The 18,412-nt window shown below is 42.0% G+C and overlaps 1 protein-coding gene across 5 annotated transcripts in view; it reads left to right on the top strand.

Moving 5' to 3' along the window:
- Window positions 1–18,412, top strand: part of RASSF4 (Ras association domain family member 4) — a 65,578-nt gene that overhangs the window by 21,581 nt on the left and 25,585 nt on the right. For all 5 annotated transcript variants that reach the window (XM_085882565.1, XM_085882564.1, XM_085882563.1 and 2 more), the window contains 4 exons: window positions 17,320–17,477; window positions 17,731–17,813; window positions 18,047–18,198; window positions 18,364–18,412. The exon at window positions 18,364–18,412 is cut by the window's right edge and continues 53 nt beyond it. In XM_085882565.1, the coding sequence (XP_085738691.1) occupies window positions 17,320–17,477; window positions 17,731–17,813; window positions 18,047–18,198; window positions 18,364–18,412 (442 nt within the window). The remainder of the gene's footprint in view (window positions 1–17,319; window positions 17,478–17,730; window positions 17,814–18,046; window positions 18,199–18,363) is intronic.

Genomic DNA, 18,412 nt, shown 5'->3' with positions numbered 1-18,412 from the left:
AAGGTCAAAGGTCAGCATCAAATAAAATCGTCAATTTTCATCCAATTGACCTGAAATTTAAATACACCATTTGAGCTTTTGTCATCAAATTTTTAACAAAATTTTATTATAAGAATATGGAGAAAACATCAATAACTTGGCGAAAAGGTCAAAGGTCAGCATCACATAAAATCATCAATTTTCATCCGATTGACCTGAAATTTTAAGAATTTGCATATTGTGTCACTGAATTGGTTCACCAATCCATCCATCCATCCATCCATCCATTGGGGCCATACTCTGTGCAGAGCGTTGGTGCTGCCTCAACAGTCTCCTTGGCGATTGGGTACAATCCTGTACAGGTCACCACTCCGACACAGGATACCAGCAAGCTGGCACTCATTTTGCCGACCTCAGAAGGATGACAGCAGAGTCAACCCCACCTGGTATTAATTCAACAGAGAGTGGGGTTTGAACTCAGGATCCCAGGATCCCAAGCCCACCACCTAACCATGAAGCCAACACCAGGCATGTTCACCAATCAAAAGCTTGAAGCCGATTGTTTTGTTTTTATTTTTTGAAGATCAAAGTTGCATAAAGTCGTCAATTTTCATCTGATTGACTTGAAATTTTAAGAATTTGCAAATTGTGCCACTGAATTGGTTCATCAATCAAAAGCTTGAAGTCAATTTTTTTTTTTAATATCAAAAGTTCAAAGGTCAAGGTTGCATAGAATCGTCAATTTTAATCCGATTGACTTGAAATTTGAGCAGGGTTTGCATATTTGGTCGCTGAAGCCTGTTGCTTTCGAGGTCAAAATGTCAAGGTCGCCTAAAATCGCCAATTTTTTTTTTAAGCTATTTTTGTCATGTTTAGCATACAGAAGAAGATGTCTGAATACAAACCAGACAAGGACAGGCTTTGCATTTTCATATGCTTTCTAGTTTGAACCTGGATTTGTTGCACCATTAGCCATCGGTTCATTTGGAAATGCATATGCAATGTATTATCTGTCATCTATGGCGATCTTTTGAAAAGCTTTTATTTATTTATTTTGCCAGGTCTAACGTTTTCTGTCATGTTGCCTGAAAAATGTGCCACCATTGTTATTTCAAATGCCCAATGATCTTCAGACAGGCTGCTTGTCTTCCGAAACTGTCCCTCAATCCTGTTTGAACTGGTTTTCGGACATACGATTCCAAGTGGAAAAATGTGTGCACGAACCGATTGCCAGACTATTTGGCATTAGGACTTGATGATGGAATGTTATGGTGGTTCGTACAATAGGACATTTGTTTCATTCTGAAGTCATAAATTGTTATTCCTTGCACTGTGTAACGATTACAAGTTCATCGATACAGCAATGTTGCTGTTGGTAGGAGAGCTCGGGGTGGTTCGATTCCAGGCGTAACTTCAAACTGTCGCTCCGGTGTTTCACAGGCAAGGCGTTGCATCACAAGGTGCACTGTCCCACGGATGGACATTGATGTTTTTGGGGGTTTTTTGGTATCCAAGGTCGAGTCTCATGGAAGAGCGAGAACATACCTGGAGGAAGAATGGGAGCATTGGGAAGGAGTGGAGGACAAATCACAAATTCCTGCCCGGTCTATTACTGCTGGAAAGGCAATGGCAACCTGCCCAGTGTATTTCCTTGCCCAGGAAGTTTGAAAGTTCTCGATGCCCTGTAAATAGTATGGAATTAATTTTAGAACAATGCTGCACCTTTTTTTGCAAAGTCTGAATGTGGCACAAAATATCTTTTCCCTGATGTGATCTCCATATCCGGTGTGTTTGGAAAACACGTTGACATTTCCCGTCGTGCTACATTTTGTGTTCTAGTGTGGAATGCCAACTGAATTCCATCGGTTATTCACATTGAACCGCAAAGAAAACAGAACGGTGTAAGTAAGGCTCACTGTGCACGTGTCGACGTCACCCCAGTTTGTTCAATTCCGTTGTGTCGCCATGTGCGATACAATTGTTCTGATGAACCCAGGCTCCATGTGGCTTTTGGGTGGACCAAGAAGATAAGGATGGGTCATACTGTCTTACTATAGGAAATGACCATGTCTTGAAATCCTCATCATTTAACCACTCAATATTTAGCTAAACAACGTTATCTTTGCTTATCAAGGTGAAGATTTTTTTTGCAAAATTGTATTTTTATGTAAAAGGTTAATGGAGCTGACAGGATGGTCTAGAGGTACACACACTCGCCTCGAAGCAGTGTCGCCTCGGCTCAATTCCTGACCAAACTATAAATTGTCATCCCGGTGTTTTACAGGCAAGATGATTCATCAACTTGTGTGCCGTCCCTCGGATGGACCTTAAATGGGAGTCTCGTCTGCCGCCATTAGTTTGTGGATGTTAAAAATCCCACTGTGTCTTGCGCAAAGAGTAGGCAAGCTATCACCGGCACTCTGAACAAATTCCAAATTTGTGCCCTGCCTACTTATTCGTCAGACCTAGCCAGTCGGTTCGTGAAAGACTTGGGCCAAAAAACTTCCCAGGCTAACCCCACAAGAACTGGGAATAATGGTGTCTGTTAAATAATAATAATAATAATAATATTATGTAAAAGCTTAATGGTGATCCAAGAAACTGTAAAATGGAAACTATTAAGAATCATGATTTTAAAGCTTGCTTTGGAGCTTGTAAATAAACTTTGTGCAATGAGAGAATTGACTTCATTATCTTGCCAAAACGAAGTTTTTGCAAGATATGTTAGTCAGTTTGTATGTTTTTTTTTGTTTTTTTTGTTTTTTTTGTTTGTCTGTAATCACGTATCGATCACTTTGCAGAGCACAGTTATCATTGGAAATTTTTGTAACTTCGCATATCAGAGTCCTATAGAGGTCCCTTTCAGCGCATAAAATTTTCAAGGTCAAGGTCAAAGGTCAAGGTCGCTTTGTCGCAAATCAGGGGACTCGACGAAACCCTTATTTTGAGTAATTTTGATCGGATCTTCTTCAAACTTCATGGGAATATAGTACATGGGCTGGCGCTCAGCTGATTAATTTTTGGTGGCGATCGGCCTTGACCTTCATGGTTAGCGCTGGAGGTCGAAAGTTTTTGACCCCAAGGTCAAATTTTGAAATCTTAGATACCATATCTAGTAATACCTCATATGAAAGCGCTTGATAAGTGCTTTCCAGACCTGTCAAAAGTTTGACGCTATGACGTCATTTGATGACGTCATGACGAAAAAGCGGATTTTTCATGAAAATTTTATTTCCTCAGTTTTCATCAAAATCTCTTGATATTTCATGTACAACGGTCCTGGAGAGATACCATTAACCGTACAAAAATATAAAGGTCAAGGTCACAAAAAGGTCAAGCATCAAGGTCGACGAAACCCTTATTTTTTGAGTGACTTTAATCGAATAAATAAGTCACTCATGTTCACATTTTGGCAAGATACTGGTCACCCTGGGGGTGACATTGGTTTATTTTAATTTCATCAGTTTCTTACAAATCTATTATTGTTCATGCTAAGAGGATTACAGAGAGATCCGAAACTCAATATATATGCACAAAATACTGGATAAAACTGTGCATGCTCTTCAGAATAAGTGGAATTAATAATAAACCAGAAGGGCACTCTTCGATGTCGTGACGTCACCAGATATGCCTCTGCCCACATTATTACATCATTGTACATACTTGTACAAAGTTTCATTTAAATCCCTGAACACAGTTTCAAAATATTAAATAATTCCGCCTGCCAGACCATGCGTCTGATCATGTTGAAATTTAAAGCGTATATTCCCCATGACTACTCGAATATAATTGTGACGTTTCACATCGATTGATGAAGTGGTTCAAGAGAAATAATTTTTTTTTAAAGATTTTCGTTCAATCCAATTTGGCTGCCAGGCAATGTGACCAATTCATTCGTGAACATCCTGGTATCCCCAAAGCTTGGGGAACATGTGGGTGAAGTTTCCCCTCGATCTGTCAAACTGTTCTGGAGAGGATTTTGAAAGGTTTTTATGTAAAAAAAAAAAAAATGCAATGTCACTGATGACATCATCAATTTTTCCCCCAGTCCAATTTAGGGTTAAAATTCCTTTTTTATATATATATATATATATATATATATATATATATATATATATATATATATATATATATATATATATATATATATATATATATATATATATATATTCTATACTCCTTTTTGAGATGACCCTCAAAAAATTTCATACTGATGGGATAAAGCGCTTGACGTATGCAATTATGACGTCATAACGAAGCCACCTATGACATCATCATAAAAAACACTTGTTTCCCATGTGGAGTACTTGACATGTGCCAAGTTTCATTTTTTTTTTCCATGGAGTGGTTTCAGAGATACAGAAGTCCAAAGTTTTTCCTTTTTTACAACATGGCTGCCACATCACGTGACATATGACGTCACAATTATCATCCCAAAGGAGAGATATATTCTATCCAAGTGCTTGTTTGTTCCCTTGCTGAATTGTGGTGATGGTTATCGCGTGTTTCACGAATCACAAAAGACTCGGGTGTGAAACACCATATCGAGGAGCGCAAAAACATCAAAGCAGATCCCACGGCATCTTGCATGAAGAGTCGGCAAGTCATCACCGGCACCCTGAAGCAATTGCAACTTTCTACCACCTTCAGTCAAACGTCAGGTCTGGCCAGCCAGTTTGTGAAAGACTTGGGCCAATAAATATTCTCCTGTTGACCCCATAAGTGGTGGTGGTAGTCGTAGTAGTAACAACAACACCAAAAATAATGTCCATCAGGGCAGGTTTTTTGCTTAAAAATCCTCATGGCCTTGTTGACGGTCAATGTTATTAATATTTTTGTTTTTTTTTAAAAACACTCAATTCATTGTATCCCACTCTCCCGAGAAAACATCTGGCTTTGTGTCATTGTCTGGAAAAAAATTTGTTTGTTTGTTTGTTTGTTTTGTTGCGCTCAGAAACTATTTATTTACAGCTATTTACAAGTTGCCTACACATTGAACACAGGCCGACTGGTATTCACTAGTAAACCCCCATCTGTGTTGCCTCCTTGTGAGGTCTTCAACTGGTTTCATGCCAACTGGCTGAGTTGGCTTAACGGAAACTAGCCAGAGCTTAACAGGCAAGTTCTCTGTGAGGTAGCAGGTCTCACTCAATCTGTCAACCATGCTGCTTGCAGCCATGGAGAAAATATGCCAGCTTGTAGAAGAGTGGAGCTTGGATGCCAGTTGCATGGATAGCTTTGTGAGCAGGGCTGGATGTCAAACAGCGTGAAATGAATGAGAAATGTCCAGGAAGAATCCATCAACATATTTGTGCGCACATACAGTGCCGATAGAAAGTTTACACCACCTTTTAAAAAATTTTCACCTTTTGTTGCCTTGTAGCCTCAAATTAAATTCCGTTAAATGAGACTTTTTACAACTTTATTACCCTCCACCACCGAAGGTGAAGGTGATTATGTGTTCACCTCTCCCTGTCTGTTTGTTACTTGCAAAATCGAAGATTTTTCAAGTATATTGGTGAGTCGATTTTTGTTATTGTCTGTTTGTTTGTCTGTCTATCTGTTTGTCTGTCTGCTTGTCTGTTTATCTGTCTGTTCGTTTGTCACCGACAGGTCACAACTTTAAACCGATCTTCATGCAACTTCACCACATGGTAGAGTCATAAGGAAGAAGTCTATTGTTTTTAAAGTCAAAAAGTCAACATTAGCTAAAGGTCAACAACTAAGGTGAGATTTCTAAAATCCTCAATTTTCATCCGATTGACTTGAAATTTGAAGAGGATTTGTATTTCAGGTCACTGAATTCAACCACCGATTATTTTTGACGCCAAATTTGTTTTATGGATTTTGTAAGTATCGTGCTCTGCACGACGTCATTTTCTTGTTTATTTGTCTGTTGGGTCGCCGAAATAGGTGACCCTTATTGTCAGTAATTCTGTCTGTTTGTTTGGATGTTTGTTTGAATGTTTGTTCGTTTGTCATCAGCATAATTGGTAGTAAACGTGGGCGGATTTTGACCAAACTCGGGTGGTAGGTACATCTTATGACCTAGTGCTTTGGAAATTGTGATGGTTGCTCGGAACGCTTTGGTTCCCTATCAACATCCGAAAAACCTTCAAAATCGGTACCATTCACACGAAATCAATTCCAAAAGCCATTATCCCAGGTAGGGTTATGAAATTTGGCACGAATGATCTACAGGTGATGCTATATCAAATATATTCCGGTTTTTGTGATATATGGAATACTTTACCCGCAGCGCCCCCAACAATTAGGGTATGCGCGAAAATTGGCAAAAATTGAAGGCCCCCCGAGCGACCAGGTGAGTACATCGATACGAATGAAACTTTGCAGGTTCATGGTACTCAAAGAGTACTACAACTTTGCCTCAGGACATATTGACCAATTTCGCTTAGGTCAGAGGTCAAAGGTCAATTAGTGCAAAACCGATAATATGCGAGAGCTGGAGGTGCCTTCGCGCCAAATGCTACTCCTCCTCGGGTTATGGTCGGATGGTCATGAAAATTCACACTAATCGTCTGGAATACATTGTGCACAAACGATCGAGCCGGATTTTCGATTTAGATATTTTTTCACCCACAGCACCCCCTCGAACTTTGGGGATTTCCGATTTCAAACCGCATTTTCGGTACTTTTCATTCAAATGGATACCGAGTAGTTATCAGTAGATGGAACTGGATGAGATCTGATATGCATAATCTTAAGGTGATTCTCTATCTGCTATATGACATCCATTTTGCTCTATATCTTATAGTTTTCATGCTCGGCGACCCATCGCCACCTACCAGATTGTTTGTTTGTTTGTTTGTCTGTGTGCAGGATAACTCAAAAAGTTGTGGACGGATCCAGATGAAATTTTGTCTCCAGGTTGGGTGTGTCACAAGGACGAACTGATTAGATTTTGTTGAAGATCTGGATCCGGATTCGACTACTAGAATTTTTAAACTGATTCTTCACCATTGAAAGATTGGGCCAAAAACGATATATTCCATGATATTTCAAAAAGTTGTGAACGGATTCGGATGAAACTTGGTGGACATGTTTGTTGGGTGTGTGATAAGGAAGAATTCATTCAATTTTGGTGACGATCCGAATCCGGATTTGGATACGAGATTTATTTCATTTTTAAAGTCATTCTTCATCATTGAGAGATAGGGCCAAAAACGATATATAGGTATAGCATGATATATCAAAAATGTATTGGGCCCGATATGTTCTCATAGATGAGGCATAACGTGGCAGAGGTATGCGCTCTACCGAGTGCCATTCTAGTTTACACATCATAACCCACAACTTCCAAGTGAAAAACAAATTCTACATATTTCAGAAGATTAATGAAAAATACAAAACTAGAATATCTTGTTTGGATAAGTGTCCACCCCCCTGAGTTAATACTTGGTGGAAGCACCTTTTACAGCAATTACAGCTGTGAGTCTGTTAGGATAGGTCTCTACCAACTTTGCACACCTTGATTGGGCAATATTTGCCCATTCTTCTGGACAAAACTATTCAAGTCCAATCAAGTTGCGTGGGAAGCGTTGATGGACAGCAATCTTGAAGTCGTGCCACAGATTTTCGATTGGATTTAGCTCAGGGCTCTGACTGGGCCGCTCTAGGACATTTATCTTTTTGTTCCTTAGCCACTCCAGTGTAGCTTTGGCTGTGTGCTTCAGGTCATTGTCATGCCAAAAGGTGAACTTCCGTCCCAATTTCAGCTTTCTTGCAGAGGGCAGCAGGTTTTCCTCTCGGATTTTTCTGCATCCTTCTCCATCAATTTTCCCTTCTATCCAGACAGGTGCCCCAGTCCCTACTGATGAGAAACATCCTCATAACATGATGCTGCCTACACAATGCTTCACATCATATATGGTGTTCTTTGTGCTGTGTTGGATTTGCGCAAAACATAACGTTTTGCATTTAGGCCAAAAAGTTCCATCTCAGTTTCGTCAGACCTTAAAACGTTTTGCCACATGGCTTCAGAATCTCTGGTGTAGTTTTTTACATACCTCAAACTTGACTCAAGGTGGGTTTTTTCGATTAATGGCTTCCTTCTTGCCACCCTCCCATACAGGCCAGACATGTGGAGTGCTTGGGATATTATCACATGCACACAGTGACCAATCTTTGTCATAAAGGCATGTAGATCTTTCAAAGTTGCCACTGGCCTCTTGAGGTCCTGTCTGATCAGTCTCCTCCTTGCTTGGTCATCCAGTTTTGAGGGACGACCTGATCTAGGCAGGGTCTTGGTGGTACCATACACCTTCCACTTCTTGATTGTCTTGACTGTGTTCTAAGGGATATTCACGGCCTTTTGAAATATTTTTATACCAATCCCCTGATCTGTGTCTTTCCAAAACTTTATCCCTGAGGTCTTTTGAAAGCTCCTTGATGGTCATGGTTGAGTCTTTGCTGTGAAATGCACTACCCAGCAGAGGAAACCTACAGGAATCGCTGATTTTATTCTGAAATAATCAGAATCACTACAATTTAACACAGGTGGAGGACAATTAACTTGGTGTGTGATTTTGAAGATGATCGGTTACACCTGAGCTAATTTACAATTGCTATTATAAGGGGGATGGGGGAGGAGGGGGTGGATACTGATCCAACCAAGATATTCTAGTTTTGTATTTTAAATTAATTTTCTGAAATATGTAGAATTTGTTTTTCACTTGGAAGTTGTGGGTTTTGATGTGTAAATAAAGATGGAAAAAGTATGATTTGATACAATTTAATTCCAAGCTGTAAGGCAACAAAAGGTGAAATTTTTGAAAAGGGGGTGTAGACTTTCTATAGGCACTGTATGTCACATGATATATGAAGCAACCGTGCACTTTGTGATGAAAGCATTAAATTTGAAAGGATGCTAGATATAGACAACATGGACATTTTCAGAGAGGGAATCGAGCCAAACTGAGCGAATAACGGCAGCTGTCTTGGAATTCAAAATGGCCAACATCAACAACCAATTAACAGTCTACTGTATATAGTGGAGGAAGTGTTTGCATGTAGTCAGACTTTAGGCTCCAGGCCTCTGGTGTCAGCGTATGGGCTATAGCAATTGGAATTATCCGAGATATATAACCACTATGTATTATTGGCTCACTTGGGCATCAGTCAGGTGAGCTTATACAATCGAGCATTGTCCGTAGGTGAGTCAATCAGTCGTCAGGGAGTCCGAAAACATTTCAGTCATTATTGCTTAAACCAAACACACAATTTTGGTGAAACTTGGCCACAAGCTTCATATCTGATGTCCAACAAAGGTTTATTGACCGCATCAAAATCTGCACTCATTGAGGGGGTATACAGGGGTATTTTTGACCCCCCCCCCCAAATAGGTATTTGCTCTCTTCTCCAAAATTACACATACGATTTCGATGAAAGTTGACCACAACCTTCATCACCCATGACATACCAAAGTGTCTCGACCGCATCAAAACTCTGCGCTCATTAAAGGGGTCTACGGAGGTGGGGGGAGGGGGTGATTGCCCCCACCAAAATTAGGTATTTGCTCTCTTCTCCGAAACTGCACACATAATTTTGATGAAATTTGACCACAACCTTTATCATCCCTGATGTAGCAAAGTTTGTTTATGGCATAAAAAAAATCAGGGTCTAATGTGGTCTGCGGGGAATTTGAGCCCCCCCAAAATAGGTACTTTCTCTCTTCTCTGAAACTACACACACAATTTCGATGAAATTTGACCACAACCTTCATCACTCATGATATACCAAAGTTTGTTCACAGCATTAAAAAAAATCAGGGTTTAAAGGGGTCTGCAGGGGGTTTGAGTGACTGTTGTTCCTGATCCAGGTGAGCTTCAGGACACATCGTCTTATTTTTATAGATGCACATAGGTAGTAGGCATGTCTTTGCTTCATGTAGGTACCCTGGGTTATTTTCTTTTTGGGAGTGAATGAGGCAGCGGTCTATTGCTTATACTCTGTCCAAATGAGAGGATATGTCAAAATAAGGTGTTGCACACTTGGAACAAAATCACCTGTTGGGGTGGGTACTGTGATAGTACAGTACTCTTCAATATCTCACGTCTGAGGCACGAAGGAGGTTGAGTAAAGTGGCTATACTCCTTTTTTGGTAGGGAACCTTCTTAGTTTCAGACTTTAGTCACTTCTGTTTGCCTTTTAATAAAGCGGATGGTCTTGAAGAAGCTCATAAAGAGGAGTGCTAATGTCTATAAGGCATGTGGGTTGAACTGCAATAATAATCAAAACTCCAGAGAGCACAAAGGTGAAAATTGCCAGAGGGGGATGCTGCCAGCTTGGAGAGGTATAACGGGTGTATTCTTGGGAATGAGTCATCCTCCAATAAATCAGCCAGTGAGACAAAATGGTTCTTCTGTGAAGATTGACACACAACTCTTGCTTCATAAAGTTCGCACTTTGGTAAGTGTGCTCTCCAGTTACAACATACTCATTTACTGGTCCAGCTTGGTGCGGTTGATTTTGGCGCACAAGAGGCAAAGCACCATGCCCAATGTCTTGTAATGTTGTACAACAAGGCACGACAAACAAACGACCAGAAAATTACACATACACACACCAGACGGACGCACAAGAACGGCCATTTTTGCAAACACAATAGTGATCTGAAGCCGAGTTTCCACTCTGAAAAGATTATTTAATTTGTCTAACATCGTGCCAACATTCATGCTTTTATTGTAAATTGCACAATTCTGTCACATATCTGCCCCACTATGTTACCGAAGGTTCCGGATCCCCATATTTGTTGAGTTAGTAGGGTTGAACATGTCTCGATTAAAATGGTATAGGATGGAAGCCAAACCGATTGAGATTCTTCTGATTTGGTTGTGTGCCATTGCCTTCCAACAGTAGTTTGGAATTTGTTCCTTTGTGCCGGCGATAGCTCACCGACTTTTGTCGAAGGACATCATGGGATCTTTAGCATCCACCAACTAATGCTGTGTATGGTCCCCTGTCAGTCTGTATGACTCTCTTCCGAACTCGATGAGTCGCAAAGCGACCACGATAGACTCTCATCCCAGGAATCTCCTGCTTTTTTGGGAGGAGGACAAGGAACCTCCCATATCCAGTGGGGTGGTCCTTCGTTAGGGGGTACATTTTCGAATTCATTTATTTTAAGCTCCAACCCCTGGAATTTGTTGGAATAGTTGAGAAAACTCTTCTGATGTTTTTATTTCAAATTCCAATAACATTTACCTCTCCCTCATCGACCTTGAAGTTTAGCCTCAGTTTCTCGGGGCGGCTGACATGAGAACGACGACGTATCGACCTGTGCTGAACTTTAAAACGCTCCTGTAATGTCCAATCGTCTCTTTTGATGTGATACATCGATCTGTGTGTTTGTACAACATGAACACTGGGACGAACCTTTGCGAGAATGAAGTTTATGAGGAATGTCTTCCCTGTGCCTCCAGGAGCTCGAGCAGGAGTACTAAGTCGGACGGGCCTAGGAGCCTTGTGGGACATTTTGCTTAAGATTTTTGTTATAGTTTAATACATTTAACTCTGTAATGAGGTAACCATTTATAAAATACTGTATGTTGTGTGTTATGAGCTAACATTTTGGGAATAAATGGCACAAAACTTCAAGGTCGATGAGGGAGGGGTAAATGTTGTCCGATTGGAAAAAAGGTTCACCAGGAGAGTTTTCTCGACTATTCCAATGAATCCCGGGGGTTGGAGCTTAGAAAATCCGAGGTTGAGGAATAAGAACCACCCTAATGTCCAGAGTTGTGTTACCATACACATTATGGTTCTTGCTACAAGCGAGTATTGTGGCATTCACATGACATATCTTATCTTTGGCCAAGCTCACCAAGTCACATGACCACGGTCTTATCTACGCACCAATCACTACATAAAACAGATTCTCCCTTAGCCACCATTTGCGACCACACATATACAAGCAAGCATCAACAACACTTTCCCATTACACCGATGTGACACTCGTGACCCACGCAATATTCGTGTATGTACAGTCAACTCTGGTATAATTAGGGACCGCATTCATCCGACAAAGATAGAGGTAGATATACGGTTGGGGATAAGACAGGACGACCACCCTAACCTGATGTGACAGGCTCTGGGGAGCCTGGCACGTCCCTCTGGGAGGTTGCACAATGGACAAGCCCACAGCTCCTGGAGGGTGTGGCACATCTCCCACGACTGTGGTGAATGGTACCCTTGCACTCTGTTCTTTATTTGCTGATGTTCTGGGGTGGTACCAGACACCAGCAGCCATGAGGTCTATCTATACCAATGAGACCCCCAGGGCACTGACATGGAACGGCTGCTCCAATGCTCGCCTCCCTCGTCCACGCAAGCTCATCCCACACAGCATGACTCGGCATAACATTCGCACAGCAAAGTGTCCCTGACTCCCTGGGCTCACGAACCTGCACACCAGCGCACCACCAAGAGCTGCCACAAGCCAAGAGCGAGACGCCAAACATCACGACCACAGGGAGACAACGAGCCACCAAAAGCAATCAGGATGCCAGAGGAGACAACAGAGTGCAAGATTATGGGGCTTTTAAAAAATAAAAATCTCTTCCACCCCCCCCCCCCCACCCCAGCATGTAACTCAGTGATCTTTGTCCTTGATCCGCATATTTTCATATCATGTCTACCCTCATTGGCATCTGGCTCGAGGGGTGTATGGTTGTTGCTGCCCTCTTGCTATTGGCCCTGGTATGATAAGTCCCCTGGATGCTTTCCTCCAGATTGGCGACATTATCGGGAGACAGGTAAATGGTATGTTTGCCTTCAATTGGCTCTGGGCTTTTGTGGCGTGCCACGATCCTGACCCTCATTTCTATTCCACTGTTTTTTGGGTGCCAAATCACAGCCGGTTTGAGCCAGCTCTCACGTGAGGAGGAATCCTAAGGCACAAGACCGATGCGGAAAGGGAACCTGTAACATGATGGGCTGCAAGGGATTAGAATCACATTATGGAAGGGAAGACCATCTTTCTCATACTTACGCAACGACGCAGATCTATTCACATGTAATACGATATGCTTAACGAAACCTATACTCAATAAATAACTCGTTATACTAAAGATTCGTTAACTCTTAAGAGCCATAACCGCAAAGGTATATATATGTATGTATGTCCATTCTTCACCCAATCGTTGGACAGCTGGCCTGATGCCACCCACAATTGCAACCTGAAAAAAATAATATGTCCACCATTTTGGTATGCCTAAGACATCTTCAGAAGTTTCATATTCACAATCACCATGCCCTCCCTGTAAGTTTTCCGTTTGGTATAAAACACCCTCAGCGACTGTTAGGATAGAAAGATTGGAGCTTATTTGGCATCACGGGCTTCATAAAGGTGACAGGAAATGTAGGCCGAAGGCTTCAGTCTTTCGGCTCCATGCCTCTGGTGTCAACCTTTGGGCCAGTGCAATTGTAATTATCCAAGCTATATAACACTACTATGTGTTATAGATGCACATAGGCAGTCGGCATGTTTTTGGTTCATGTAGGTACCCCGGGTTCTTTTTATTTTCGGGAACAATCGAGGCAGCCATCTCTTGCTTATACACTGCCAAAATAAATGGCTGTGTCAGAAGAATGTGTTGCACACTTGGAACAAGATCACCCACATGGCAGTTGCTCTGCTCGTAATTTTAAATATCTCACTTCTGAGGCACCAAATCGGTTGCGTAATGTGGCTATACTCCTTTTTTGGCAGGGAACCTTATTAGCTTTAGACTTTAGTCACTTCTGTTTGCCTTTTAATAAAGTGGATGGTCTTGAAGAAGCTCATAAAGAGGAGTGCTAATGTCCATAAGGCATGTAGGTTGAACTGCAATTATAATCCAAACTCCAGAGAACACAAAGGTGAAAAAGAGAGAGAGAGAGAGAGAGAGAGAGAGAGAGAGAAAGAGAGAGAGAGAGAGAGAGAGAGAGAGAGAGAGAGAGAGAGAGAGAGAGAGAGAGAGAGAGAGAGAGAGAGAGAGAGAGAGAGAGAGAGAGAGAGAGAGAGAGAGAGAGAGAGAGAGAGATATATATATATATATATATATATATATATATATATATATATATATATATATATATATATATATATATATATATATATATATATATATATATATATATAGATGCTGCCAGCTTGGATGGGTGTAAGAGGTGTATTCTTGGGAATACGTCATCCTCCAGTAAATCAGGCAGGGAGATAAAATGCTTCTTCTGTGAAGATTGACACACAACTCTTGCTTCATAAAGTTTGTACTTTGGTAAGTGTGCTCTCCAGTTACAACATACTCATTTACTGGTCCAGTTTGGTGCAGTTGATTTTGTCACACAAGAGGCAAAGCACCATGCCCAATGTCTTGTAATGTTGTCCAACAAGACAGGACAAACAAACGACCAGAAAAATACACAAACACACACCAGACAGACGCACAAGCACGGCCATTTTGCGGATACAATAGTGATCTGAAGCCTGGTTTGCACTTTGAAAATATTGTCGTGTCCAGGGGGGTTTTGCCCCTCCCTGGACGGATAGCCAAACGGTTTTCTCCTTTGGAGGGGAACAGCCGAGATTCTCGGGAGATTATTGTGTGCGCCTGAAGGGAGGGCGGACGGGGTACGTACCAGAGGCGTTTACCAAGACGGTAGCACAAGGGTTTATCTTGAACCCACGACAAATAGACAACACAAGCAACTTAAATAAATATGGGGGTTTAATGAAAATAAATCAAATATTTACAATAGTAATGATTCAAAGGGTAATAATCAAAACGGGACGTGAGGTAAACTAAATCTAATTTCGAGGCGCCTCCACACAAACGTTAATGCAGACGAGGGGACAGAATAATTCAAGAAAAATCCCTCCTTTATCCAAGCACTTAGCTGTGTGCCCAGAGATGAGTTTCTGGAGCTTGATGTTCAACAAACAACTTCATCACTGCGTGGGAAAATGCACCCAAAATGGCACCCAGCCGCTCTCTGGGCAGGGAAATGTACAGGAGGCAATTTGGGTGGCGATACTCAGCACCAGGGCTCATAAACCGCCGTGCAACCTCTTTCGCCGATCGCTCTTGCCGACGCCGCTGCTCTGCTAAAATCCGCGCCATCTCTTTCCTCGATGGCACAACACGAGGCCAGTGTCTTGCTCCACCACGCGAGCCAATTCAGCTCAACACGAACACAAGAATCATGCAGTGTTCTTCACCGTGCCGAGGGGAAGCCAGCCATAATGCCCTTCTCTTTCTAATTCCGATCCTGTCTCTCTCGCTTCTGTCTTGCTCCGAACCTCTTGTCCCAACTGCGATCCGAACCGAACTCTCCCCTCTCTGACGTCACACCCATCAATCTTCTACTCCGGGGTGTGCTTTGCTAGTTGTCAACCCTGGAGGCGGGGTTTCTTGCCTACTTGGACGTGCAGCTTGGGTGTTGTTGTTTTAAGGACGTACTCCCTTTTATCGCGGTCTTGAAATGCAAAAGCGTAGGAAAAGGTCACAGGGGGCAATCACATACTGGGGGAATTTATCTTTAAAAAAATACCTAATTGAACACAGCACCGCCCGCCTGTGTGGTGACACATAACACTTAAGCTCACATTTTAACTACTTAATTTACATCGAGATGTCTCCTTCACGTCCACGGACCAAGCTACTCTACACACGCCTATCTTTCCAATGAAATTCCTCCATCTACCTCACAAACATAACAACAAGCCAGTAGGCGACATGGGTGGTCGCTAGACTAAGGCAAATTTGAAATATGTAGATAAGAGAACACATCAGATGGCATTTTTGCCGTTCGTTGTTCCATATAGGAACATGACGAGCAACTGTCCATTCTGTCCATGACGAGCTTCAGGACTAGTTGCGAAAGAAGCCAAGTTGACCAGGGAACTCTTCACCTCCACAGGAAGAATGCTCACTTGCCAATGGAGTATCCTATAAAAGGAAAGATGAATGAGAATTGGGTACGTATGTGTCACTTCATGCAACCATAACAGTCACTTCAACCATAATAGTGACTTCATGCACTCATCCTTGGTGCGAGTATTGAGACCCCTTCCTTCATGAGTATCAGGATGGATGGAGGGCATGGTCCTGAGATGGTCTAGACAATTTCTATCAGGATGTTTTGGATAGGGTAAGGACTGAGCTATCTGTTCCAGTGAACCTGATGTTTGAGTCTTACAAGGATCGATATGCACCAAATTCAGGCCTTGCAGAGTGAACCCCCCCCCCCTCCACCAAGAGAGGGAAATTGGCTTTCCAAGCAGATAAAGCAAGATATTCGTAGATGTTAGCCTTGCTATTGGCCTATCTGGCTTCCACGTACCAGCAATGGGACATTCGAATGGAGAGCTGAAGATAAGGGAATTAACTTATTTAATGAAGGAATGCAGATCTTTACTTTGCTGCAAGTAATATATGAACAAGTTGGTTAAAATGGACAAGTGAATATGGAAATTGGCAAATATGAAGTATGTTGTTCCCTCAACCCAGCACATTAAAAAATATTAAAAAAAATTTTTTATATGGGATTAAAAACACAGCAACTGAACTTTATTAGGGCCTTTCTGATTCGGTGATGCAGCTTATGTCTCTACATTTGCGCGTTCAATCTGCCATTACAAAGTCTACTGCACAAGTATGATAACTGGATAGGTGGATGGTAACGGATGCAAACCAACTATATATTGAGGTCAGCAAGATCGAGCATATGGCTCAAGAGGAAAATTGGTCACTTTCCTCAGTGATGAGAAGGTTTCACATTCTTTACGTCTTCACTTTTTGATGAGATAACATAACGAAACCATAACCTTGCCGCTAACGGCTTCGACTTCCACATCAGAAAAGTACTGGACCAAACATCAGAGGTGGAGTGGTGATGAACATCGGCTGATTGGCCTTTGGAAATCAGTTTGAAAATGTGAACAGCTCTTGATTAATGGCAGTTGATTTTTATTCCGATGAGTTTTAGCCAAAATGCTTGATCAGAGAACAAGTTGAGGGCTTTGTTTGTCCTAAAGGATGAGTTAATAAGAACGATGAGTCAGCAAGCAGTTGTACACTGTGTTCTCATGTTTCGAGTAAACGTCCAATTTCAGCAAAATAAATGAGTTGGACTCATCTTGCATCGCTGAACACTGAAAAGCTTACCCTGGCAATGAGTCAATCACAGAGACTGCAAGCTCTGTTGATAAATTTGGGCCTGGGTGACACATCTAGTTGAGTTAATTGTAATGCAAATCATTGGGTTGAGAACAGTTAAATATGCTTCCTGTAAATTTTAAGCTTCCTTGATTCCTCTCCCCCTCCCACACCTCCTTTGTAGGATGAAAGACAACTGTTGATTGAGGGGTTGCTCAACATATCGTGGGGACTACGCCGGCCCATTCGGTTGCAAACTCAGGATGACTACGAGAGGTTGCAACTCTCTACTCACAGCCAACAAATATCAGCAGCGACCATAACTCCTGCAGTCTCTCGCAGGTATTGCAAACTGTGCTCTTTGGCCTTTTGAACGGGTATTTGCTTCTGGTACACAAGAAAGTGGCCATATTTGTTACAGCGGAAGTTTGCTGATGAAGTGAAAAAGTCTTCGGATTGTTCTGAGCAAATCTTTGATAACCTATTGGAATTTTGCGTCGTTTATAGTTTTTTGGTAGTTGTGGTAATTTTGAGTAGTATTGGTTGCTTTCTTTTCTCAGTTTTGCTTGTGATGATCATGTGCTGTGTGAGGTAGAGGCATGGCGTGCTGGATGGTGCCAGAGGAGTCAACAGGTACGGAACCAAAAGGTGGATGCAGTCTGAATCACCAGCATACAGGTACTTGTTTTTAACTCTGGCAACAGGCATATATTGTGTGAGTGGAGAAGGTAGTAGCAGTACAAAGTAGGAGTGGAAATAGAAATCATGGGAGAGGAAGGAAGTACAATGTTTGGCTGAGAGGAGTATGAGAAATGAAGGAAGCAAACGCCCTATCAATCTTGCTTATTTAAAAAGTAGATGGCCCCCAGAGATGACAATAAGTTACCTGCCGTTTCTCTTATTTCCTCAAGTTGTCAGTGTTGATACGGAGCCGAGGCTGCCACGTACGAAAAGCGACGTGAGTTCCCTGGGAAGACCACATACGTTGCGCCGCTCTATGGGAGACAGCCAGCGCATTCGGCGGAACCGCTATTCCATCAATGGGCACTTTTACAACCACAAGGTCTGAGCATGAGATGCCTGGCACGACACGTTCACTCAAATGCCAGCACAAGCGTATTTGTTATAAAAAAAAAAATCGGCCTGAGCTGCACCAATACGATGTAAGATTCATCTTAAATACCGTGTTCAAACAGCACATCATATTGCTGTGTGCTTTGTTGCACAGACGTCTGTGTTCACGCCCATGTTTGGCTCCGTGACAAGTGTCCGGGTGA

The sequence above is a fragment of the Eptatretus burgeri genome, chromosome 5 (genome assembly GCF_056783735.1).
Source record: "Eptatretus burgeri isolate ZD-2024b chromosome 5, Ebu_testis_v1, whole genome shotgun sequence".
NCBI lineage: Eukaryota > Metazoa > Chordata > Myxini > Myxiniformes > Myxinidae > Eptatretus > Eptatretus burgeri.
Note: the sequence above shows the minus strand (reverse complement) of the source record. Positions and strands in the feature narration are given on the sequence as shown.